Source organism: Opisthorchis viverrini (genome assembly GCF_000715545.1).
Source record: "Opisthorchis viverrini unplaced genomic scaffold opera_v5_194, whole genome shotgun sequence".
Taxonomy (NCBI): Eukaryota; Metazoa; Platyhelminthes; class Trematoda; order Opisthorchiida; family Opisthorchiidae; genus Opisthorchis; species Opisthorchis viverrini.
The window spans coordinates 417,060-435,802 of record NW_008751850.1 but is presented as its reverse complement, the minus strand read 5'-3'; the positions used below and the strand labels follow the sequence as shown (position 1 = coordinate 435,802).

General features: G+C 43.8%; 1 protein-coding gene across 1 annotated transcript in view; it reads left to right on the top strand.

Moving 5' to 3' along the window:
- T265_07939 (hypothetical protein) overlaps positions 1 to 7,242 on the top strand; it is a gene marked incomplete at both ends in the record, with an annotated part of 11,810 nt that extends 4,568 nt beyond the window's left edge. Inside the window, 2 exons of the mRNA XM_009173604.1 lie at positions 4,470 to 4,549; positions 7,112 to 7,242. Coding sequence (XP_009171868.1) covers positions 4,470 to 4,549; positions 7,112 to 7,242 — 211 coding nt within the window. The remainder of the gene's footprint in view (positions 1 to 4,469; positions 4,550 to 7,111) is intronic.
- Between the last annotated feature and the right edge of the window lie 11,501 nt (positions 7,243 to 18,743).

The following is an 18,743-nucleotide window of genomic DNA, read 5'->3' as shown; positions in this document are numbered from 1 at the left end:
GCTGAAATGAAGACCACGGAGAAAAGTCGCTTATATTAGTGAGATTTCCGGAGACGTTTTCCAAGAAATACAGCGTAAATTACATACAGTGAGAGACCTGTATTTCAGATAAAGTCAGGTATATTAAGAATGATGGGAAATGTGGAAGAAAAAACACATTTCTCGTGAACTTCGACACTTGGAATGAAAGTTGCTCTGTTGTTGGTAGTGCCAGCAGGGGAAAGTGCCTGTTCTGGGAGGGATCAAGTGTATCCTAGGCAACAGCTAATTTGCATCTTATCTTATCGGAAATTGCGCTGAAAGATGAACAAACATCCTTGTTCCAAAAGTACACTCTGTTGCGGAAGCCGAACAAGCAAGGGCAGAATTTCTTGTTCCAAAAGTACACTCTGTTGCGGAAGCCGAACAAGCAAGACGATGGCGGAATTTAGGGCTGACTTGATGAACTTGATGGCCTTATGGGGTCATGGAAAACTTTTGACAGGTTGGGCAGTTGTATCAAGGTAAACGCTTTGGTAAATACTTTAGCAAAAGGAAGTGAAACAGGGATTCTGGGGAAAATTTACGATACTGGTGGCAATCAGCTGTTGGTCACGAACAGGCCAACAGCTGGCAAGGCAAGAGTTCAAAGAAGCTTCCTGCTTTATGTTGCTACCGAGACGTGATCGTTGTTTTATTCGAAAACGAACGATTGGAAACCTCACAATTCCTGCGGGTGGTGCAGTTTACCGAATACCTTAATGGGTGGTTCTCAATGTTCTTTGCCAGCCTGTCATTTCACCTCTTATTGTCTGTTATCCCAATTCAGAAAAGAACGAGATCAAGGCTGCGTGGGCAGGGGGGACCGGTTTGCGTCCTGATTAGGCAAAATTGCGATTTGATGACCATTACTCTCGGTTATCCTAATACCATATCTCTGTTTGTTGGAAGTTACCTTACAAGAAACCATTGTACTGAAGGTGCATTCGTAAATGAGCATCCAAAACGTTTGAGAAATTCATGCACCTTACATTTCAGTCCTCCACCTTGTCTTCATCCTCAGTGAAGGAAAAGCCAACACCTGACTGCCGCACGAATACATATTGTGCATGAAGGTGAACTGAGAACGAGCAGAGGAGTGCACGCACTGTCAGCTTCCTTCTCTAATTCAACATAATCTGTCTACCAATTCACCAGGTTATCACACTTCATTCGATTTTCATCATAAGCACAGCAGTGGCACCCTGTGCAACGTTCGCATCACCGAACCTAACCTGTCATTCACTCGTACGACTGCCTTTAATGGATGTCAATACTCCCTATCAAACTGCAACTTCGCACCGCCATTTATGCAGTTGGGTGCATAACATACTGTATTCCCCAATGATTTGGCCACCTTGAACGAAAATCGCCCGAACGGTGGACACTACTGATGGGGCATGAGAGTAGTATGTTTTCTCGTAAATCCGCTTCTCTTGAAAAGTGAGATCTGTTACGGAATTTGTGGAGTCGATTTGTATCGTTCGCTTGCGTTTGAGTAACAGTCAATGAATATTCAGGAAAATTCAGGAAGACGCGTTCAGAGGGGGAGAGGGATATTCAGTTTTGTAAACAAGATGCATATGAGGGCTTTGCTTCCCTGTTCAGTAGTCTGTAACTGTCCAGTTCTCTAATTGATAACACCGCAACGTAGATTTTTCTCCTTTCACGGGTATAACGTCCGAGAAACCTAACTGCATAAACAAGCGTTTGGTGGTCAACTGAAAAATTACCTGTTATGAGCTGTGGTCTCCCGAGGACACAAATGTTTCATTGCCATACATATACTATCATACACTGACGAATAATGAATATTTTTGTAATATACTACTCATAGGTTGCTGAATTTCGCCCTTTTAGGGGCTCATCAGGTGGGCGCAGTCCCCGGGTCTCCGTCAGCCTTATGTTCTACTTGAAACCAAATTGCACGAAATCAGCGAATATACACTCGTTTGCAAACTAATTTGGTTTTTCGAAAGACTCACCTGGAACCCAGCTGAATCTCCCGTTTGTGATGTTCCCATGCTGAACCAGGCCGCCTCATGTTTCAGTCACTACGATATTCAAGGTATCGCGATACATGTATATCTTTGTAATGCACTACTCAAAAGGTTGCTGAAAATCCATCGACAGCCCACGACCGGTTTCGCCCTTTTTGGGGCTCATCAGATAGGTGCAGTCCCCGGGGTTCCGAGGTCGTTTTGATTTTCTAATTTCAGTTTTTTTTTGGCCCAAGGTAATTACTTTTCTCTTTGTGGTTCAGCTCAGGTGTCGTTGCATTCCTAAAACTTCATCTGTCATCAAGTATCAATGATTAGGTTTGTAGCACTGGCTAGACCTTGGTACCAAGCAATCACCGGCCAGAGTTTTACGACTGGTTACTTCTTCAAACGTAACGTTTGTTTTGGATGAGATCACCTCGTTCCGGTGAAGTTAATCTACGTTGAAAGTTCACCAGCACGCATCTCTTTCCTGTTAGCAGTCGAACAATATGCTATTCGGCCGTGAATGACTGATCGGCTCTGTGACTTTTTCGCACTCGGATAGATGATAGTATCAACATCCTTCAGACATCCGTTTTAAACTCCCTGACCCGGTGGCACATAGACGGATGGGTGCGGATACCCTGAGGCCTAGTCTTTCTGGTGAAATGACTGGTGGTTTGTAGTTGGTCAGACGATCATCGTGGGGATTTATCGATCAAAAGAAGTCAGCCTGTTCTAAAAAGCCTATAAGCCAAGCTTCTTCCTCCTTATTGTAGATCATACGTATCTCATGGAAGATTTTATTCTATAACCTTCAGCTCTGTAGCATAAAAAAGCAAAAATTGTATAAGATAATTGTTCAACTGTAACACTCTTTCGGTGCCTAGCTGCTGTGCCACCGGAAAGAAGCACGAGGGCCTGGATACCGCGAGGTTGTCCAAGCCTAGACAGGGGAAGTCGAGGGGCTCGGGTTCGGGTTCGAACCACGGACCTTTTGGTCAGTTGATTGGCGCTATATTTCCAAAACAACCTCAGCTGACCAGCCGTGTGTTTAACGGACACAACATCACCATTCAGTTAATCTGATCAAATATCGATTGTTCCAGTCCGATTGTTCATCGTAATACTTTGTCAATCATCAAAATTATCTGCGTCCGACCAGCACACTTTCAAGCATTCTTTTCCACCTGACATTCCTTACTGACGATGATGTGTAGCTGCATGAATTCGTTGAAAAAAAAGAAATGTTCGTGAGTCTGATCGAAAGTTTAGGCCACTCAGCATTGTCAATCACCTTTACATATTATCGTCGCCCATAGGAGATCAACTTTCAATCAAGCAACTGATCTTCAACCGTACGACCAAAAAACCATTTTTTTTTCAAATTTCGGTGTAGATTCCGTGGGACAAAACAGATCAGTGTAGATCTACAGAAGGCCGTGTCATAAATAGTTAAAAACAAAAACTGCCACAATGTTTTCCGTTCACATCCGAGTGATAATAGATTCGCACAGTTTGTAAGTGCAATGCGATAAATCATGAAGAATTGAACTCGCAAGAGCGTGTTCACTCCACCAACATGGTTATTTCGAGTGGAGTGAAAAACCTTTTGGATTTTTCAGCTGCTTTTAGAACGAACATGCAATCCGCAAAAACTAACATGTTTTCGAAGAAAAGATGATCTCACTGTGTGTTGAAAATTGCGCGCTTATTTTTTGTTTGTAAGGGGTGTTGAAGTGGAGCCTTACGAGTTGGTCCTGACAACACTGGTTCGGTTATCCTTGGGACTGGACGTTTCGCAAATTGCTCATCCATGGTTTTAATCTGAAATTTCGGTTCGCTCTCAATTTCATGGCAGAGGCGAACATTCTAGTAGCAACAATGTTCTTATTTCCATAGCGGTTTTAGCTTGGAAGAGTCTACTGCAGCAACAGGATGCTTATCGATTACCATGCAGTTAGTATCGAAGACATTTCAGAGAAATGGACAAAAAGTTCCTAATTCTGTGAAACAAGAAAGTGACGGTAGCATTACTGGAGGTCAGAGACAAAGGCCCCACTTTAGAGCACTCGTCACTAAGTTGGCATCATTAGTTTTAGTGAATACAGTCACACTGTAAAGATTCTAATTGGGTCAATGTTCAAAATAGAACTTCCCGCACTTGATGCATTTAGGAGATTGCAAAATAAGCCGCACTACTGCCTCCAGCAACGAGGAGGTCCTCAGTGCGAATGCCGAACGGCATGCCCAGTGATCACACAACTAAATACGAGGAGAAAATGCTCAGTTCTGGACATGGCTGAAAACCGACGTCTACAAGACGTCATACTGACGACTGGTCAGTGTGAATAAATGGAACCAAAGGCTCCTAGTTGTGAAAATAAGTAGCGCGTCAAGCGAGTTTGAGTCGACTGATCTTTTCAATCACGACCGTTTCCGAACAACCGAATTTGGTGTAAACTTTAGGTCAACTAACTTGAAAAATAAAAACGACATATTGCGAGTTCGCGGCTCTGATTATCGTTGCAATGTGTCAAATTCCGCGAGTAAGTCAAGCGCCTTTTTTTGAAAACAAAAAAAAAACAAAAAAAACAAAGACAGAACAAAGGATGTCTAACAAAGCCACAATGTTGTGAACATTGAACCTCAAGTATGGTATGAAATTCACAAACATCAGCGTTGCTCAACTAATCACTGGTTCTTGTAGATTCTTGAGACCCCGTTTTCGGAAAAATTCAGTGAGATAGTAGTGGTCGATTCACATTGAAGATTAAGCAGGGAGGCGTGTTCTGCGTCATGGTGAGAAATGAAAGTGGAGAGAAGTGTTGTAGCTATAATATATACGTATCTAATCATTTACTTATTCAACTCAGATTAACTTCCATCTGGAAGCAAACAACTGTGTGTGTGTGTGTACGGGGACCACTTCCGCCGAACGAGGAACCCTTTGAAGGCACATAGAAGCATTCAGTCGCTTAAGTGAACGGTCGCTCTTTTTGACGTCACAGCAACATAATTCCTGGTGGCCCTGTGGTTGGGGTTGATTCTCACGATTGTGACACATACAAGCCTGTCAGTATTAGCCTGAATGATATCAGGGTACGCTCTAACGATGGATGTGTCAAAATATCTGGACTTTACCGTTTGATTACTCAACTGCGGAGTGTGATAATGTTGTCAGTTTTTACTTGCTTGTGTTTAAAAAACGGTATAAAGTTGAGCTTTAATCCCTTTACAGCCCCAACATGGGGGGGGGGATACAGAAACCTACAAGGCATTGAGTGACTGAACGACACCAGCCAAATACTGAGGCGTCGCTGAGCGGTTCTTTTGCTTGATGCCAAGCTGTCACATGGCTCGTGTGGCCATCCAAAGTACGATTCGTCTACATGATTTGCCAAAACGAAGACTCTAAGTAGGCTCTGGCACGAAAAATAGGACTAGTAATCTTACTCAGGTTGTGCTGTGTTTCGCTTAACGGTCATGCAACTCTCTCTCGGTCCTTGGCTTCGTGTTCCGCCCGCTATGGTATATCAAAAAGCACGGTAGCTTCAGACAGCCTCTTTTGGAGACAACGGAAGATTACTACAACTGCATTTATAGGGTAATCACAGAATATTCCACAAGGTCGTCCTAGAACCTCCGCGAAGGGGCAAGAAGCGCCGAGCTAAAGACGCTCGAAACAGATTGGCTGGCATTCTGACCAATCAGGGCAGGCCCTCACTTGGTCCGTTGGATGCACGTGACACATCCGTCCAAATGATGTGTTGTTTGGTTTGTAGGGAAGGCTGGCATCCGGACAGGTTGAGTAAGGTTGTTTACAGAAGATGCAGCAAAACATTCATGACTGGTTCAAGATCCATCCTCAAATATTCCAGTACAGTAAACAGTTCATGGTGTGGGATCGGTGAAGTAGGATTTTACGTTTTCCATCTTTTGGAAGTGATATATCGTTTGTTGTGCTCTGAAATGCTACTCAGAGATGGGTAAAAATGAAGAAAGATGTTCTGTTGGGACTAGGAGGTGACATATCCTATCCAAGGGTAAAGATAGACGTGTGTTTGCCCGTTCACTGAGAAACAGCTTAAATCGATACGGCGACTTGAAATGTAAACGAACAGAAGCCAACTCATGTTTTTCTACCGCTAGAGTCAGCAAGCTTCAACTGAATTGAGTCAGTGGAAACCATGTACACCGGTCATGAAGTAATCAAATAGCACACACAGAACTCTTCTCAAACACCTACGCTCTGTGTAGCAAATATTCGCGTGTTTCTGTAAGTTTTCTAGTATATTCCGAGAAGCTCACGTGCTTATTGCACTCTTCTATATTGTTGAACTTCAGGTTGCGTGGGGAAGGCAAAAAGTGCTGTTTAGGCGCAACATACTACTCAGTAGTTTGCGGAAAACGCCTAAACAGCTACTGACAGTCAGCTGCAGTAAATGCGTGAAAAAGTCTGACAACTGCACCGTCAGATAGTTTACGGAAAGGTCAGTCACAAAAGTGATATTAACTGATATTGACGAAAAGCACCACTGAAGTGAATTCATCGCATATGAAAGTTGGGGATACCGTGCGATTTAATTATCGGCAGCAAAAGGACACTCCAAGTGTGATGGAACATGTAGCCTTTTGAAGTGCTGCTGAACAGAATGGTTGAAACATTCGAACTATGTCATCCCCGTAAAACTTAATGTTACCGTAGAAGCACTAGTGGTGCATTTGGTTTTCGTGCTGCAACACACTACTTGTTAGGTTGCTGAAAACCCTTCAGCCCTCCGACAACCGGTTCTATCCTTCTTGAGGTTCAGTAGGTGCGTTCGGTCCCAGAGTTCCTGCCAACTTAGTATTCAACTTGAAAACCAGATTCGACGCATATGTACGAGTGCACTCACCGACAGGTGTTGACGGGAGACTCAGCTGAATTCCAGCTGGATCTTTCGGTTGTTTTTCTGGAAATGAGTTGTTGTGTCTTGATGGACGGTAGTGCAACTCTGTATCGGTCCGTTGGATTCCTGCTCCGCCCACTATGGTATATCAAAAGGCACGGTAGCACTAGACAGCCCTTTATGGAGACAAAAGGAGAATTATTACATCTGTATTTATAGGACAATCACAGAATGTACCACAAGGTCGTCCTAGAACCTCCGTGAATGGGCGAGAAGCGCCCAAGAAAGACGCTCGAACCAGATTGGCTGGCATTCTGGCCAACCAGGGCGTGCCTCCGTTTGGTCCATAGGCTGCACGTGACGTCCGTTCAAATGATGTAATGTTCGGTTATTAGGGACGGCTGGCCACCGTACATGGCTATGCTACACATATGCTGCCTTAGGATGCACGCTAACCGGGATATCGCAACATACATTCTTGATGAAACACGTAACAGATTAGACTCAGTTAAATCGGCCTTCAAGATCTAGTAAGCGTGAAAAAGGTGTTGTGAAAACTCGGACCCTGGTTTGTATATATTGAGTATCCCTCTATTGGACTGCAACCCTTGTTTTCACTTTGCTCTTCCTCCCTAGTAAAGCACAATTTGAAGCTAACGTCTTCAGAAGCGAAATTTTAGCTTCCTAACTTTTCACATCTTGTAATTTATCAACAGTTATCCAAACCGGATCAGGCGACATGACAGATTATGCCTATGGCTTAGTGGTTAGAGCGCGAATTTGCTGATCGAAAGGTCCGTGGTTCGAACCCGACCAGATCTAGGGTTGGGCAACCTGGCTCCCTGTGCTCCCTTTGCTTGGTATGGCAGCTAGGCACTGAAAGGGTTTTACAGCTGAGCGATTATTTTGTGAGATCCGCTACCTGAAAGTTTACTGCATTCAAAAGTACTTTCACCTTTGTAAGTAGTTATGTACACCAGCCTAGGAGACAAAACGGTGATCGGAATCAAAGATGAACGCAAAAACGCCCCCCGATAGCTTGTTCCCGGAGGACTTCTGTAGTTGTATCACTAAAACGTCACTCATTCGTTCAAGGTAACATGCTTTACGGTGCTTCAAATCGACTTTTTCCATGATGACAAAGGTTTAGGTTTGATAGTAGGGCACTAAGTGCAAGTAAATATATCTATTGTCAACTGGAATGTGAATAAGGATCATCTGTGACCAATCGGGCTGTTACAGTCACACTGTCCAGAGAGCGGTCATTCTACCATCAGGCTTGATAGGCCTGCAGGTGAATTTCCCGAAGTGACATGAATATGCTCTGGTAATGTGTCGAAACATTGGTAGCTCAGGTAAGGTTATTGGTTCGTGATCAGGTGGCTGTTGATCTGTTCGCCGGGCTTCAGGACCGGCTGGCAAACGTTTCGCTACCTTACGGGGAGACATCATTCGGATGCTTCTCTTCGTATGGTGACGAAACGTTTGTAAGTCAATTGTCAAGCTCAGCGAACAGATCAAGAGCCAATGGATGTGCTATCCATCTCTCTCTCTCTGAGATTGGGCACAACGTTCAGGATGGTGCAAGACCGTTGGTCGCTGAGGCACTCTTATTGCCGTCGAAATACGCTCATTTGTGCGCGCATCACTACAACTTGCAGGTTGTTGATTTCATCACGAGGCTTGTCGGCCTAGAGTAGGCTGCTGGCAGTTCTCCATGAAGGAGAAAGCGTTCAATAGCAGTCGAAAATATCCGAGCACTGGGAACGACTGAGCTGAAATCCATTCGGAATGGACTCCTGGGACGCTCAGCCGCAAAACGGAGAAGAAGAACTTTCTAGTCAGTCTTGGAGTGGAACAAATATTCTCCTAATGCCTCCAAAAACATACAGTCAACATAGTTTAGTAAAAGCGTGAAACAGACTCTTCTTTTTCAAGTCTAGACTGATAGGACCACCATCTTTGACAGAATAACGTCCGTGTTCGACAACGATACCTCGGTATCGTACAATCACAAGTTAGTTGCAAGCCTTATTGACTAGTAGAGAATCAAAGTGAGACCAGGGGCCAGCCTGATAGGATCATTTCGAATTTCCGAGACTTGCAGACACTCATTCAGACAACTTGCATGGGAGCTTGCAACAAGAACGCCACTGACATCGATTGGCAGGGTCTCCTAACGTCCTCAGAGGGGGCGGGGTCACGCGGACCCCATTCTGACCGAGACTGATATTCATCCACTTGACTGTACAACTTTATAGAACTTTGTCTACGACGGGAGATGGGTTAATAAAACATCTCTAGGGATTCGCACATAACTTTGAATTTGACGAGAACTGCTGCGGCGTGTGCAGAATGAAGAGGGATTCTCAAGTCTCTTTTGAGGAGTATGGATAGGGCACCGAAGAGAAAAAGAGGGGTTGGGGGAGGGGATCTACTGCTGGCCTATGTCAAGCATTCTGGAGTGCCTATACCTCCAACCGCTCAATCAAACTGACAGCACGAACGCCATTGATATCGATTAGCCTTCAAGTAAGCAAATGACAATGCGTAATCGTGGTAGTATAGATCCGTACAGCCTGCTATATCACACGAAAGATGAACGTGTCTATTGAGCTACTGTGATTCCGCTTTGAAATCCCGAACCGAAGTTAGAACATTCTCGAACAATAACGTGCCGCAAAGTCTTTGTCTTGAAAGATGTTGGAACTTATAAGAAGTGAAGCTCGATTTCATAACGACACTACTATGCGTATCCAGCTCCCCTCTGGCCGGAAATTTCTCAGACTGATCCAATTCACACAGCCAGATGGACAATCGATTTGTTAACCTGCGACGATCGTTGGCGACTTTTGTTCACAAAATGTTGTTCTCAGTCAGATGATGATCACCTATTGATTTGGTGTAGATAGGGGGTTCCTTATACGCGGACAATTTGAAAATTCTTAGAGTTTAGGGCCATTCATCAATATGGGACCCTTCTAAGAGGCAAAATCGCAACATCAACTGCAGAGCTTGTTACAATTGCTCTTTGGAGGGGGGGTGGAATGCAACAAGTAGCTCAGTGGAAGGGCAACTTGTTTATTAATAGCTCTGACCTCGAGAAGTACACTCATTTGCAAATCACTTTGGGCTCAAGTAAATCATAAGGTTGACGGAAACCCGTTGACTGCGCCTACATGATGAGCCTCAAGAAGGGCGAAACCGGTCGTGGACTGTCGAAGAGTTTTCGGCAACCCTGTCAGTAGTTTCCTTTATGAAAATATACTGCGATATCTCGAATATCGTACCAACCGAAACATAAAGCACATTCAGTTGTGGAATATCATAAGAGATTCGGTTGAGTCTCTCGTGAAAACCAAATTGATTTGCAAATGAGTGTACTAGTCGAGATTTGTCTAATTTTGGTTCAAGTAGAACATAAGTTTGACGGAAACTCGGGGACTGCGCCTACCTGGTCAGTCCCAAAAAGGGCGAAATTGGTTGTGGGTTGTCGAAGAATTTTCATCAACCTTGTGAATAGTTTCCTTTATGAGAATATGACCTATATCCCTTGTGAATAGTTTCCTTTATGAGAATATCTCTGACCTATTTCAAATAAAACATTCGTTGGCTTGTAGCCGAATCAGTGAGTCTTTTCGTTTGCATCATTTGAGCATGGCCGAGTCGGGATTCTCTGACCAATTTTTCAGGGTTTCTCCATATCACATATCCCGCATTGTGTACCCAAAACAGCCGTGGTCTAATTCACATCATGGGGATAGCAGAGGAGGCATGAGGTCAGAATATGTCTCGGTTTTCCAGACCTGTGACAACTGTTTAGGTAAGACGTCAAGAAGTGAATTTTTCCAGACTTTGGAAAACAGGTATCTTGCCCACAGGCGGGTCAGGTTAGTCCTCCACGTCGGGTTCTCACTCAGCGTGCTCTTAGAAAAGATTTTTCCAGGTTGTCTGGATTCCGGAAAAGGGGAGACTTGCATAGTTTTCGGTTTTTGATCCAAGGTTCAGAGAACTCGTCAGGAATCCTTTTAAACTTGTAGCGGAAGCAGCCAGGTACGTTGAAAACATTAACTAGCTGGATGGATATTTTGTACCCAAGAAGCTTGGTCTGCGTGCAACAGCGCAGTGGGTTATATGTCTTGAAAGTAAAAGTAAAAATGGCATTCGGTGATCACCACTGCTCATTTACGTGATTTGTAATGCTACTATCGAGTGATGTTGGCCGAATTCACATTGTCTCGAGTCAAGAAGATCTCGGTGGAAGGTGCTGTCGCTAAACCACTATCAGCTAAACCACTATCTGTACGATTCAGCATAGTGTGCTTGCGAAGATGGTCAGTTTGCTTGCCAATAGAGATCGTTTATTTATTGACCTGATGAAGTTCTCTGCTCATTGTTCTTTCCGTGCCATCCAGATAATTCATCGTTTGGAAGTGTTTCCCATTCGGAAATATTTCAACTAAGCACGACTTCAGAATGCACCGGCCAATCATCACAACCCGCTTTCTCCCTGATTTGTTGTTGGCTCAAACGTTTGCCAATTTTCAAGGCTTTTGGTTCAGGGACGATTACAGGAAAAAAGCGCTTGAACAGGCTGGTTAAACATGTGACGAGACAAATGATGCGAGTGAACTTTCGGAAGTTCTTTTCTTACGTTTACTAGCGTCTACGTGAAATTATTTGTTCCACCTCACGCATACACACAACATCGTGAGACAAGCATACGCATATAACGGTGATACTACTGATAGGGAGGCAAGCGAGTAGTATGTTTTCTTGTAAATTCACTTTGCGCCTCTTGAAAAGTGAGATCTATTGCAGAATTTGTGAAGTCTCTTTGTAGCACTTGCTTGGATTTGGATAACAGTCAATGAATATTCAGGAAAGTTCAGAAGGTGAAGATGGATATTCAGTTTTTGCGAGCAAGATGCATACGAGTTTTGCTTCCCTGTCCAATAGTCTGTAACTGGTCAGTTGGCATTTTCTAATAAATGATTCCGCAGAGAAGGCCTTCTTCGTTTCACGCATACAGGTGACTAGAACGTTTTGTTATTTGACCGGAATCGGCTATCCTTAACATCACCCTTCAAGGACAAGCCACGTGACTAGCAAAGCTGGCCAACTTCATACTACTTGGTTATGGTTACGCGGTCATCCGTTTTTCCTTTGCAGTCTCGCTGCTTTCGCGGGGAAACTCCACAATCTTTCAGTATTGTTATTCTTCTTTGAAATGGGATGATTGAAAAGAATCGTAAAAACCTTGTAAGAAATGAACAACACAAAGTGCTGTCGCTGAAACCTTGAAATCTCCCAGATTATTTGGCGTACTCTGCTGCGGTCGGAAACGAAAAATAGTCGCTTTGAGATTGTTCCTCACGGTCAGCTGTTTAGCTTGTCCTTGATGTGTGCGTTAAGGACAACGAATTTAGGCCAAACCGTAAACGTTTTCGTGGCCTCTACGTCTACTGTTACCTTATCATCATACTGTGCGTATGTACAAGCTAAAGAAAGCAACTAACTCCATGTTGGTATTCGTTAGACGTATTTGTACTAAAACGCTAAAATAGAACAAGAAACGTCCACACAATTCAGTCAGAAATACCACAATCTCTGCGTTTCGGGATGCTTGCAAGTCTTTCATAGGCTTTTTGTACAATAAGAGTAGCAAGAAAGTACATCCTGGTGGATAGGACAGTGAGCATCAAACGCCAGAAAATATCCCCAAAGTGGACGTTGATGTGATGACCAAGAGTTATTTATTCTGATTCATGGACTTTCGGGTCGTTTGTGAACTAAATAAGATTATATTCAATGCACTACTCACAATGTTGCTGAAAATTCGACGACAGCCCACGACCGGATTCGCCCTTTCTGGGGCTCATCAGGTAGGCGCAGTCCCCGAGTTTCCGTCAACCTCATGCTCTACTTGGAACCAAATTGCACGAAATTAACGAAATACACTCATTTACAAACTTATTTGGTTTTACGAGAAACTCACCTGGAACCCAGCTAAATCTCTCGTTTGTGACGTTTCCAGTCAACTGAATATGCTGCACCAGTTCACCTCACGTTTCAGTTGCTACGAGAGGTTCAGTGAGAGTAATTCGTTCGAGATGGAGAGAAACCAAGTAACTTATCACATCACACAAGTCAGTCACTTGATTTTTGAATGTCCACCGACTTTGACACATCGGAGTATTCTGGGCTTTTTAGCATTTCGTTGAAAAAATACCGGTCCTTATTCACGTGCGGGATTCGATACCTGCGAAATACCTGCCTATATTTCATGTTTACTTTCCTATTGTTTGACTGAGAGCAATCGGATTTGAAAGTCTTTCGTATGAGGTCATGTACATTGATAAAATCACTAACACGTGGTCAAAGCAGCGAGTTTCAGTACGAGTCTCATTTATGTCGAGTGTTTGGAAAGTGACTTACAAAAAAACTCGCCTTGCAGGATATGAGATAACTCACCTCAACAACACTATACATACAGGGTGTCTCATAATAGACGCAAACTTTAATTGGGTAAGTACACGTAGTCAATCGAAGAAAGGATAACAAATTGTTTTATTATTAGTAGTCACACAAAAGAGGTTTTGTGTGCAAGTGTTAACATTTTTTTGTTTGCGACAAATGCCAGTATGCGCATTGAAACTGTGAAACTCCATTGTTTCCTTGGTGAAAGCGTCACCGCTGAACTTCGTGGTTACAAAACCAAACATGGTCTCATCAGAGCTCGTTTCACCTTGTTGACCATTACAGGCTTGATTGCGAAATTCAAGTCCACTGGATCTGTATTGGATTTTCCTGGCAAAGTGAGAAGGTCTCTGAGTGATGAAAGAGCGCCCGGTGTACAGAATGCCGTCGAGCAACTTCAGTCCCAGAGCACCACCTCTACCCGCGTATATGATGAAAATAAACTGAAGAATTCGGTGGAGTTAAGACAAGAATTGAAGAAGAGTATGCACGACTGACGCTTGAAGAAGTTAACCATACTGTGTCTCGCATCTCATACTAACTCCAACTTTTCATAGAAGAAAGGGGCGATTTTTTCAACATCTCGTGAAATGTCAGTTTATTTACAGTAAACTTCCAAAATGTACGTATGTTCACGTAAAAAGCAATAAATGTTTGAATTAGCGTTAACGTTTTAACGTGGTATTGTTTTTTGCGTCTAATATGAGACACCTAGTATTAGAAGACTGTGTCCAGCAAATATTCACTGTGGGATGAATCTTTCTACGGCTGCATTGCTTGTTTTATCGACTTTTGGATTAGCTTTACCTGAGCCCCTGCAGTTGGTTGCCGAGCGCACGGACATTTAACAGCCTTTTCTAGCTTGCGCGTGGCGTAGCAACACAAATCTTTTTCTGTTTGCTAATTCTTCACAAAAGTCGATACCGCGTCGTCTGTACAGCAGTAAGATTGTTGGTGTTCCGGATAGGGAGGGATCTTTGTCTGACGCATCTGTTTGATGACGTCAAGTATCAAAAGGAAGAATCGGGTTCGAAAATCTACGGTGCTGTCTGCACAAAGGTAGGCAAAACTATGCGACGTCCACTTTCGTGGCGCCAACAGTTGTACCAGTCTGTCGTCAATCTCCGGCGGGGCGCAGTGTCAAGTTCTGCACACCAAACTAGGAGATTCGGAATGTTGGATCTGCAGTGTTTGTCGCGATCGTGCTTTCCGAGAACAGCCTTGACATCCTGACTGGCGGTACGATTACACGTTACTCATGACAGGACAGGCCTAACAAACGGGGCACCAACAAGCATGGTCATCCATCTACACGCAGGTTCATGTATCGGTGTCGAACGGAACGTCCATTGCAGCAATGTGAACGGTGACTACCGAAGAGCCAAACAAGTGGATGCCAAAAGTACACAGGTGGAGTGAGCAAATGAACCGGAGAATTATGATGAGGTCAAGTTAGATACAATGCGGGTACGAACTCTGCTCAGATAGTGTTAGAAATCCGATGACACGTGAATTGCCGTGTGGGTAACGGGAAGATAATTCAGGTTTTTCACAACAATATTTTGGCACATCACTAGTGAAAAACAACTACAATATAGTTTGTTCAACCAATTTTTCTCGTCTGCCAGGCAGTTGGCTTATTTTCATCCTGTATTTTCCTATTAATATGAGTCTATCTGATGAACCCTTGTAAATTTTGTTGTTGGTAGTTGGTGTACCGATTGTTCGAGAACGGGTCGCATGAAGCAACTGACGAATCAAATGCCATCTGATATACCAGTGGGCGGAAGAAGGCCTTCGCAGCGGAGTTGTTTATTAGAGAACACCAACTAAACAGTTACAAACTATTGGACAAGGAAGCAAAACTCCAATATGCATCTTGTTTACTGAATATCCATCTTCTTCTTGATTGCGTCTTCGTGAACATTCCTGGATACTTATTGACTGTTATTCAGATGCAAGCTAATGCTACAAAGCGCCTTCACAAATTCCGTGACAGATTTCCCCTTTCAGGAGACGCGAAGCGGATTTACGAGAAAACACACTACTCGCGTTCCTCATCAGTAGTATCCACCAGTAATCTCAGGTTTGACCAGAATAGACTTATTCCAAAGGCTCTGGGGCCTATCCTGATGCAACAAGTTGTGCATCGCGCAATCAAAATTGTCCATCGTGATGATACGACAGGTCGCTTGGCGGTCTGAATTCAAGCATCTTCTGACCACTTGGATTTGTGGTTGTGTGGTTGTGTGCAATTGACGTCCCTAATTGTCTGCTTTTGTCTGTCTTTCTCCTTTGCTGCACTACACATCTGCCGTATTAAAGTCATGGAAGGAGGTATTTCAGATTGATTCTAGTCATCACACCAACTGAAGACGCCACACAGTCCAATTCCTACCCCTGAACAAGGTTATAAACATTCAATTCGTTTTGTTCTGTGGCCAGATGACAACATCTGTTCTTCCACCCTGATCGGATTCGTGATTTATTTATGAAGACTAATTGTCACCTCGACACAAAGGGACGTCGGAAATGAGCTAGTAGCAAAATTTCGATCTTGTTTTCGGACAACGTGTGACAGTCTGACAGACTGAAGGCGAGTGACAGAATTACTAATGTGAATTTTAATGAGAAGCTCAGGTGCGAGAGTTCGCGTTTTTCGTGATCAGCGGTAGCGGATTTTTTTGGTAGAATTTCTTCCTAATTGTGCGATCGGGCAGGTTGTTTTCCACAAAAGCAAGAAACAGCTATAAGTCATTTATGAGATGGACTGAACAGATGTGAAACAGTTGCTCAGTGCTGATTTATAACGAAAGTTACCAACTACCTTACAAGTGATTGTGCTGTTTTCCATGCCTAATTCAGAGTGGCGTAAACAGAGAGGTAGCCAACCCTTGACTTGACGGAGGAGTATGAAGGAGATCACGAATCGTTTGGGTGCTGTTGGTGCCACTCGTCTTCTGGGATAGGGACCGCGTGATCCTCACTGCGCCGGGTTGGAGACACTACAAGATATGGCTGCCAACCGATGTCAGTGGCGTTCTTGTTGTCAGTTTCTATCCAGATTGCCTGAGTGAATGTCTGGAGGTGTAGGCACCTCGGAATGATTGTGTTAAGCTAGCACTAAGTCCCTTCCCCATCCACCTTTATTCTTTTCTTTACAATAAGGCTTTCAAATAAGTCATGGTTGTACGGCAGTGGAGCATCGTTGCTGAACACTGATGTCTTGTCAGTGATCATGATTGTGCAACATCAGTCATGTCTCACCATTTTGTGCCTCCCAAACCTCAAAACGAGTGTTAGGAATGATCGAGATGGATCATAGATCAAGGCGAGAACATATTAACAGGAAGGTCCTTGGTTCGAACCCGACCTCTGCAGCTCATTTTCTCTTGTGTACGCGTAGGCAACCTGATAGTACTGCAGCCCTCGTGCTCCCTTTGGGTGACATGGCAGCTAGACACCGAAAGTCCGTTAAAGCTGAAAGAACATCAGTATCGTTATCATCAAACCGCAGTCGATATACACGATCACGTGACGTGGATGACCTGCGGACGTTCCCAGTTGAACGTTTTGCAAACTAGATCCACCACTTATATTAACTTCCTTATCGATTACGTACTCTGACTTCAGGATTTCTCAAAGATCGTCTCTTTAAGTGAGCTGTCTCTAGGAGTTTGTTTCTAAATTACTGATACAAGATTCCTGCTATGTTTAAATAAACTTATTTTCCGAGTCTGTCAACAAGCCAGTCGCCCAAATCTGGATGCGTGCAATTTCTGTTGCGTTGAATTATGCGCTACTGTTTGGGCAAACTGAGATAATCAAAGTAAACTATATATTGTGGACCTAAATAACGGATACAAGGACTTTTAAAAAAAGTATAGAAACGCACTAGCATTTTTTCGGGCACACTGGCGTTGTCTGTCCCGGACCTACAGCCGTACACAGCTGGAACCAAATGGCACTAGTACCCTGCAGGACCATTTAACGCATTTACTCGGATCTTATGCATCATTCTACCGGCTTTGACTGGATTTTATCCCAGCCACTGAGAGTGAAAAACGTTTGAAACGCTTCTCAAGTGGGGGTGATAGGTTTTCTGCCATGTTTTCCTCACCCCACGTATGAAGGAGCGACTGAGTTAACCTGACCTCAAAGGTTAGCGCCACACGAAGCCCAATCACCTCTCACCCACGTATGTATGAGGTCAACATCTATGGTCACCATGCTTTGTGTTTCTGTGACAATTTTTCACCCTAATCACGTGATACCCTCCATGGGCGATTTTCTATCGATCTATGAAGGTGGCTGTGACACACAGACCCCTACAGGGACTCTGTGATCAATGTTCCCTACGGCCCTTCTTTAAGGGAGTATTATTGGCCGTTTATCCGCAATAATGATGTACTGGGGTTGAAGTTATTTCAAATTAAAACTCTTGACTTTTAGTGGAACATCTGGTCCTACTACAGTCCCGGGGTATCTGCTGCTCAAGTATACATGCCCCCACCGATATCTATTCCACCTGGGAACCCGTGTGTGGTCGGGTGGAGGTGACAGCCGAGCTTTTAGAACCGGATTCTACAGGCAGCATGAACAAAACCGAAAATGGTAGCAATTTTCGTTGGACATAATCTAATCAGTGAAGCCAGTCTATGCAGAAACACTGGGGAGCACTGCGAACAGTCTGCATTACCAAACTCACAAAACTCCCGTGTTTAACCAAAATCTAGACAGGCTTTAGCGTCGCTCATCCTTCGATCACGGGATTCACATCACGTGATCACGTGTTGACTAGATCCAGGAGTGATGACTGCTCAGATGGAAGTCTCACTCATCTTGTTCTTCTGAGCTACTTTGTGGGTTGATGGTAGTGTAAGGAGGAGAGGAATTTCACATGATGAGTGAAACTTCACTCTGAGAAGTCGTCACTCCATTCATTCATTCATTCAGTACTTAACAGTTTGATGTAGTTTCTTTGACTGAAGGATGAGTGGCGCTAAATCCTGTCAAAGTGATGGTTAATCACACTGTTAATTCACACTGAAAGTGTACTCCCTACAGGCCTCCACCAGGTTAAAAAGTCAAGTGGAAATTTGAACGTAGACTGCGAGAAATTGTTCATCGGTGTACCACATAGCAGTAGCGTTCCAGGGGCATGCATGAATATCAAATTTGAAGCCTTGCTGCTCTGCGCCAATCGTGGGGAGATTTTTGTGAGCAATTGTGGAAGTGGATAGATTTTAGGCGTTACTTCTCCCACTCTCCCAATCCACCCACCATCCGGATACCAAAAGTCGGGTGCTAAAACTGGTGAGACGTTCGTTTCGATTGCAGTCATCTACATCGTCCTGTTAAGCGGTCCATG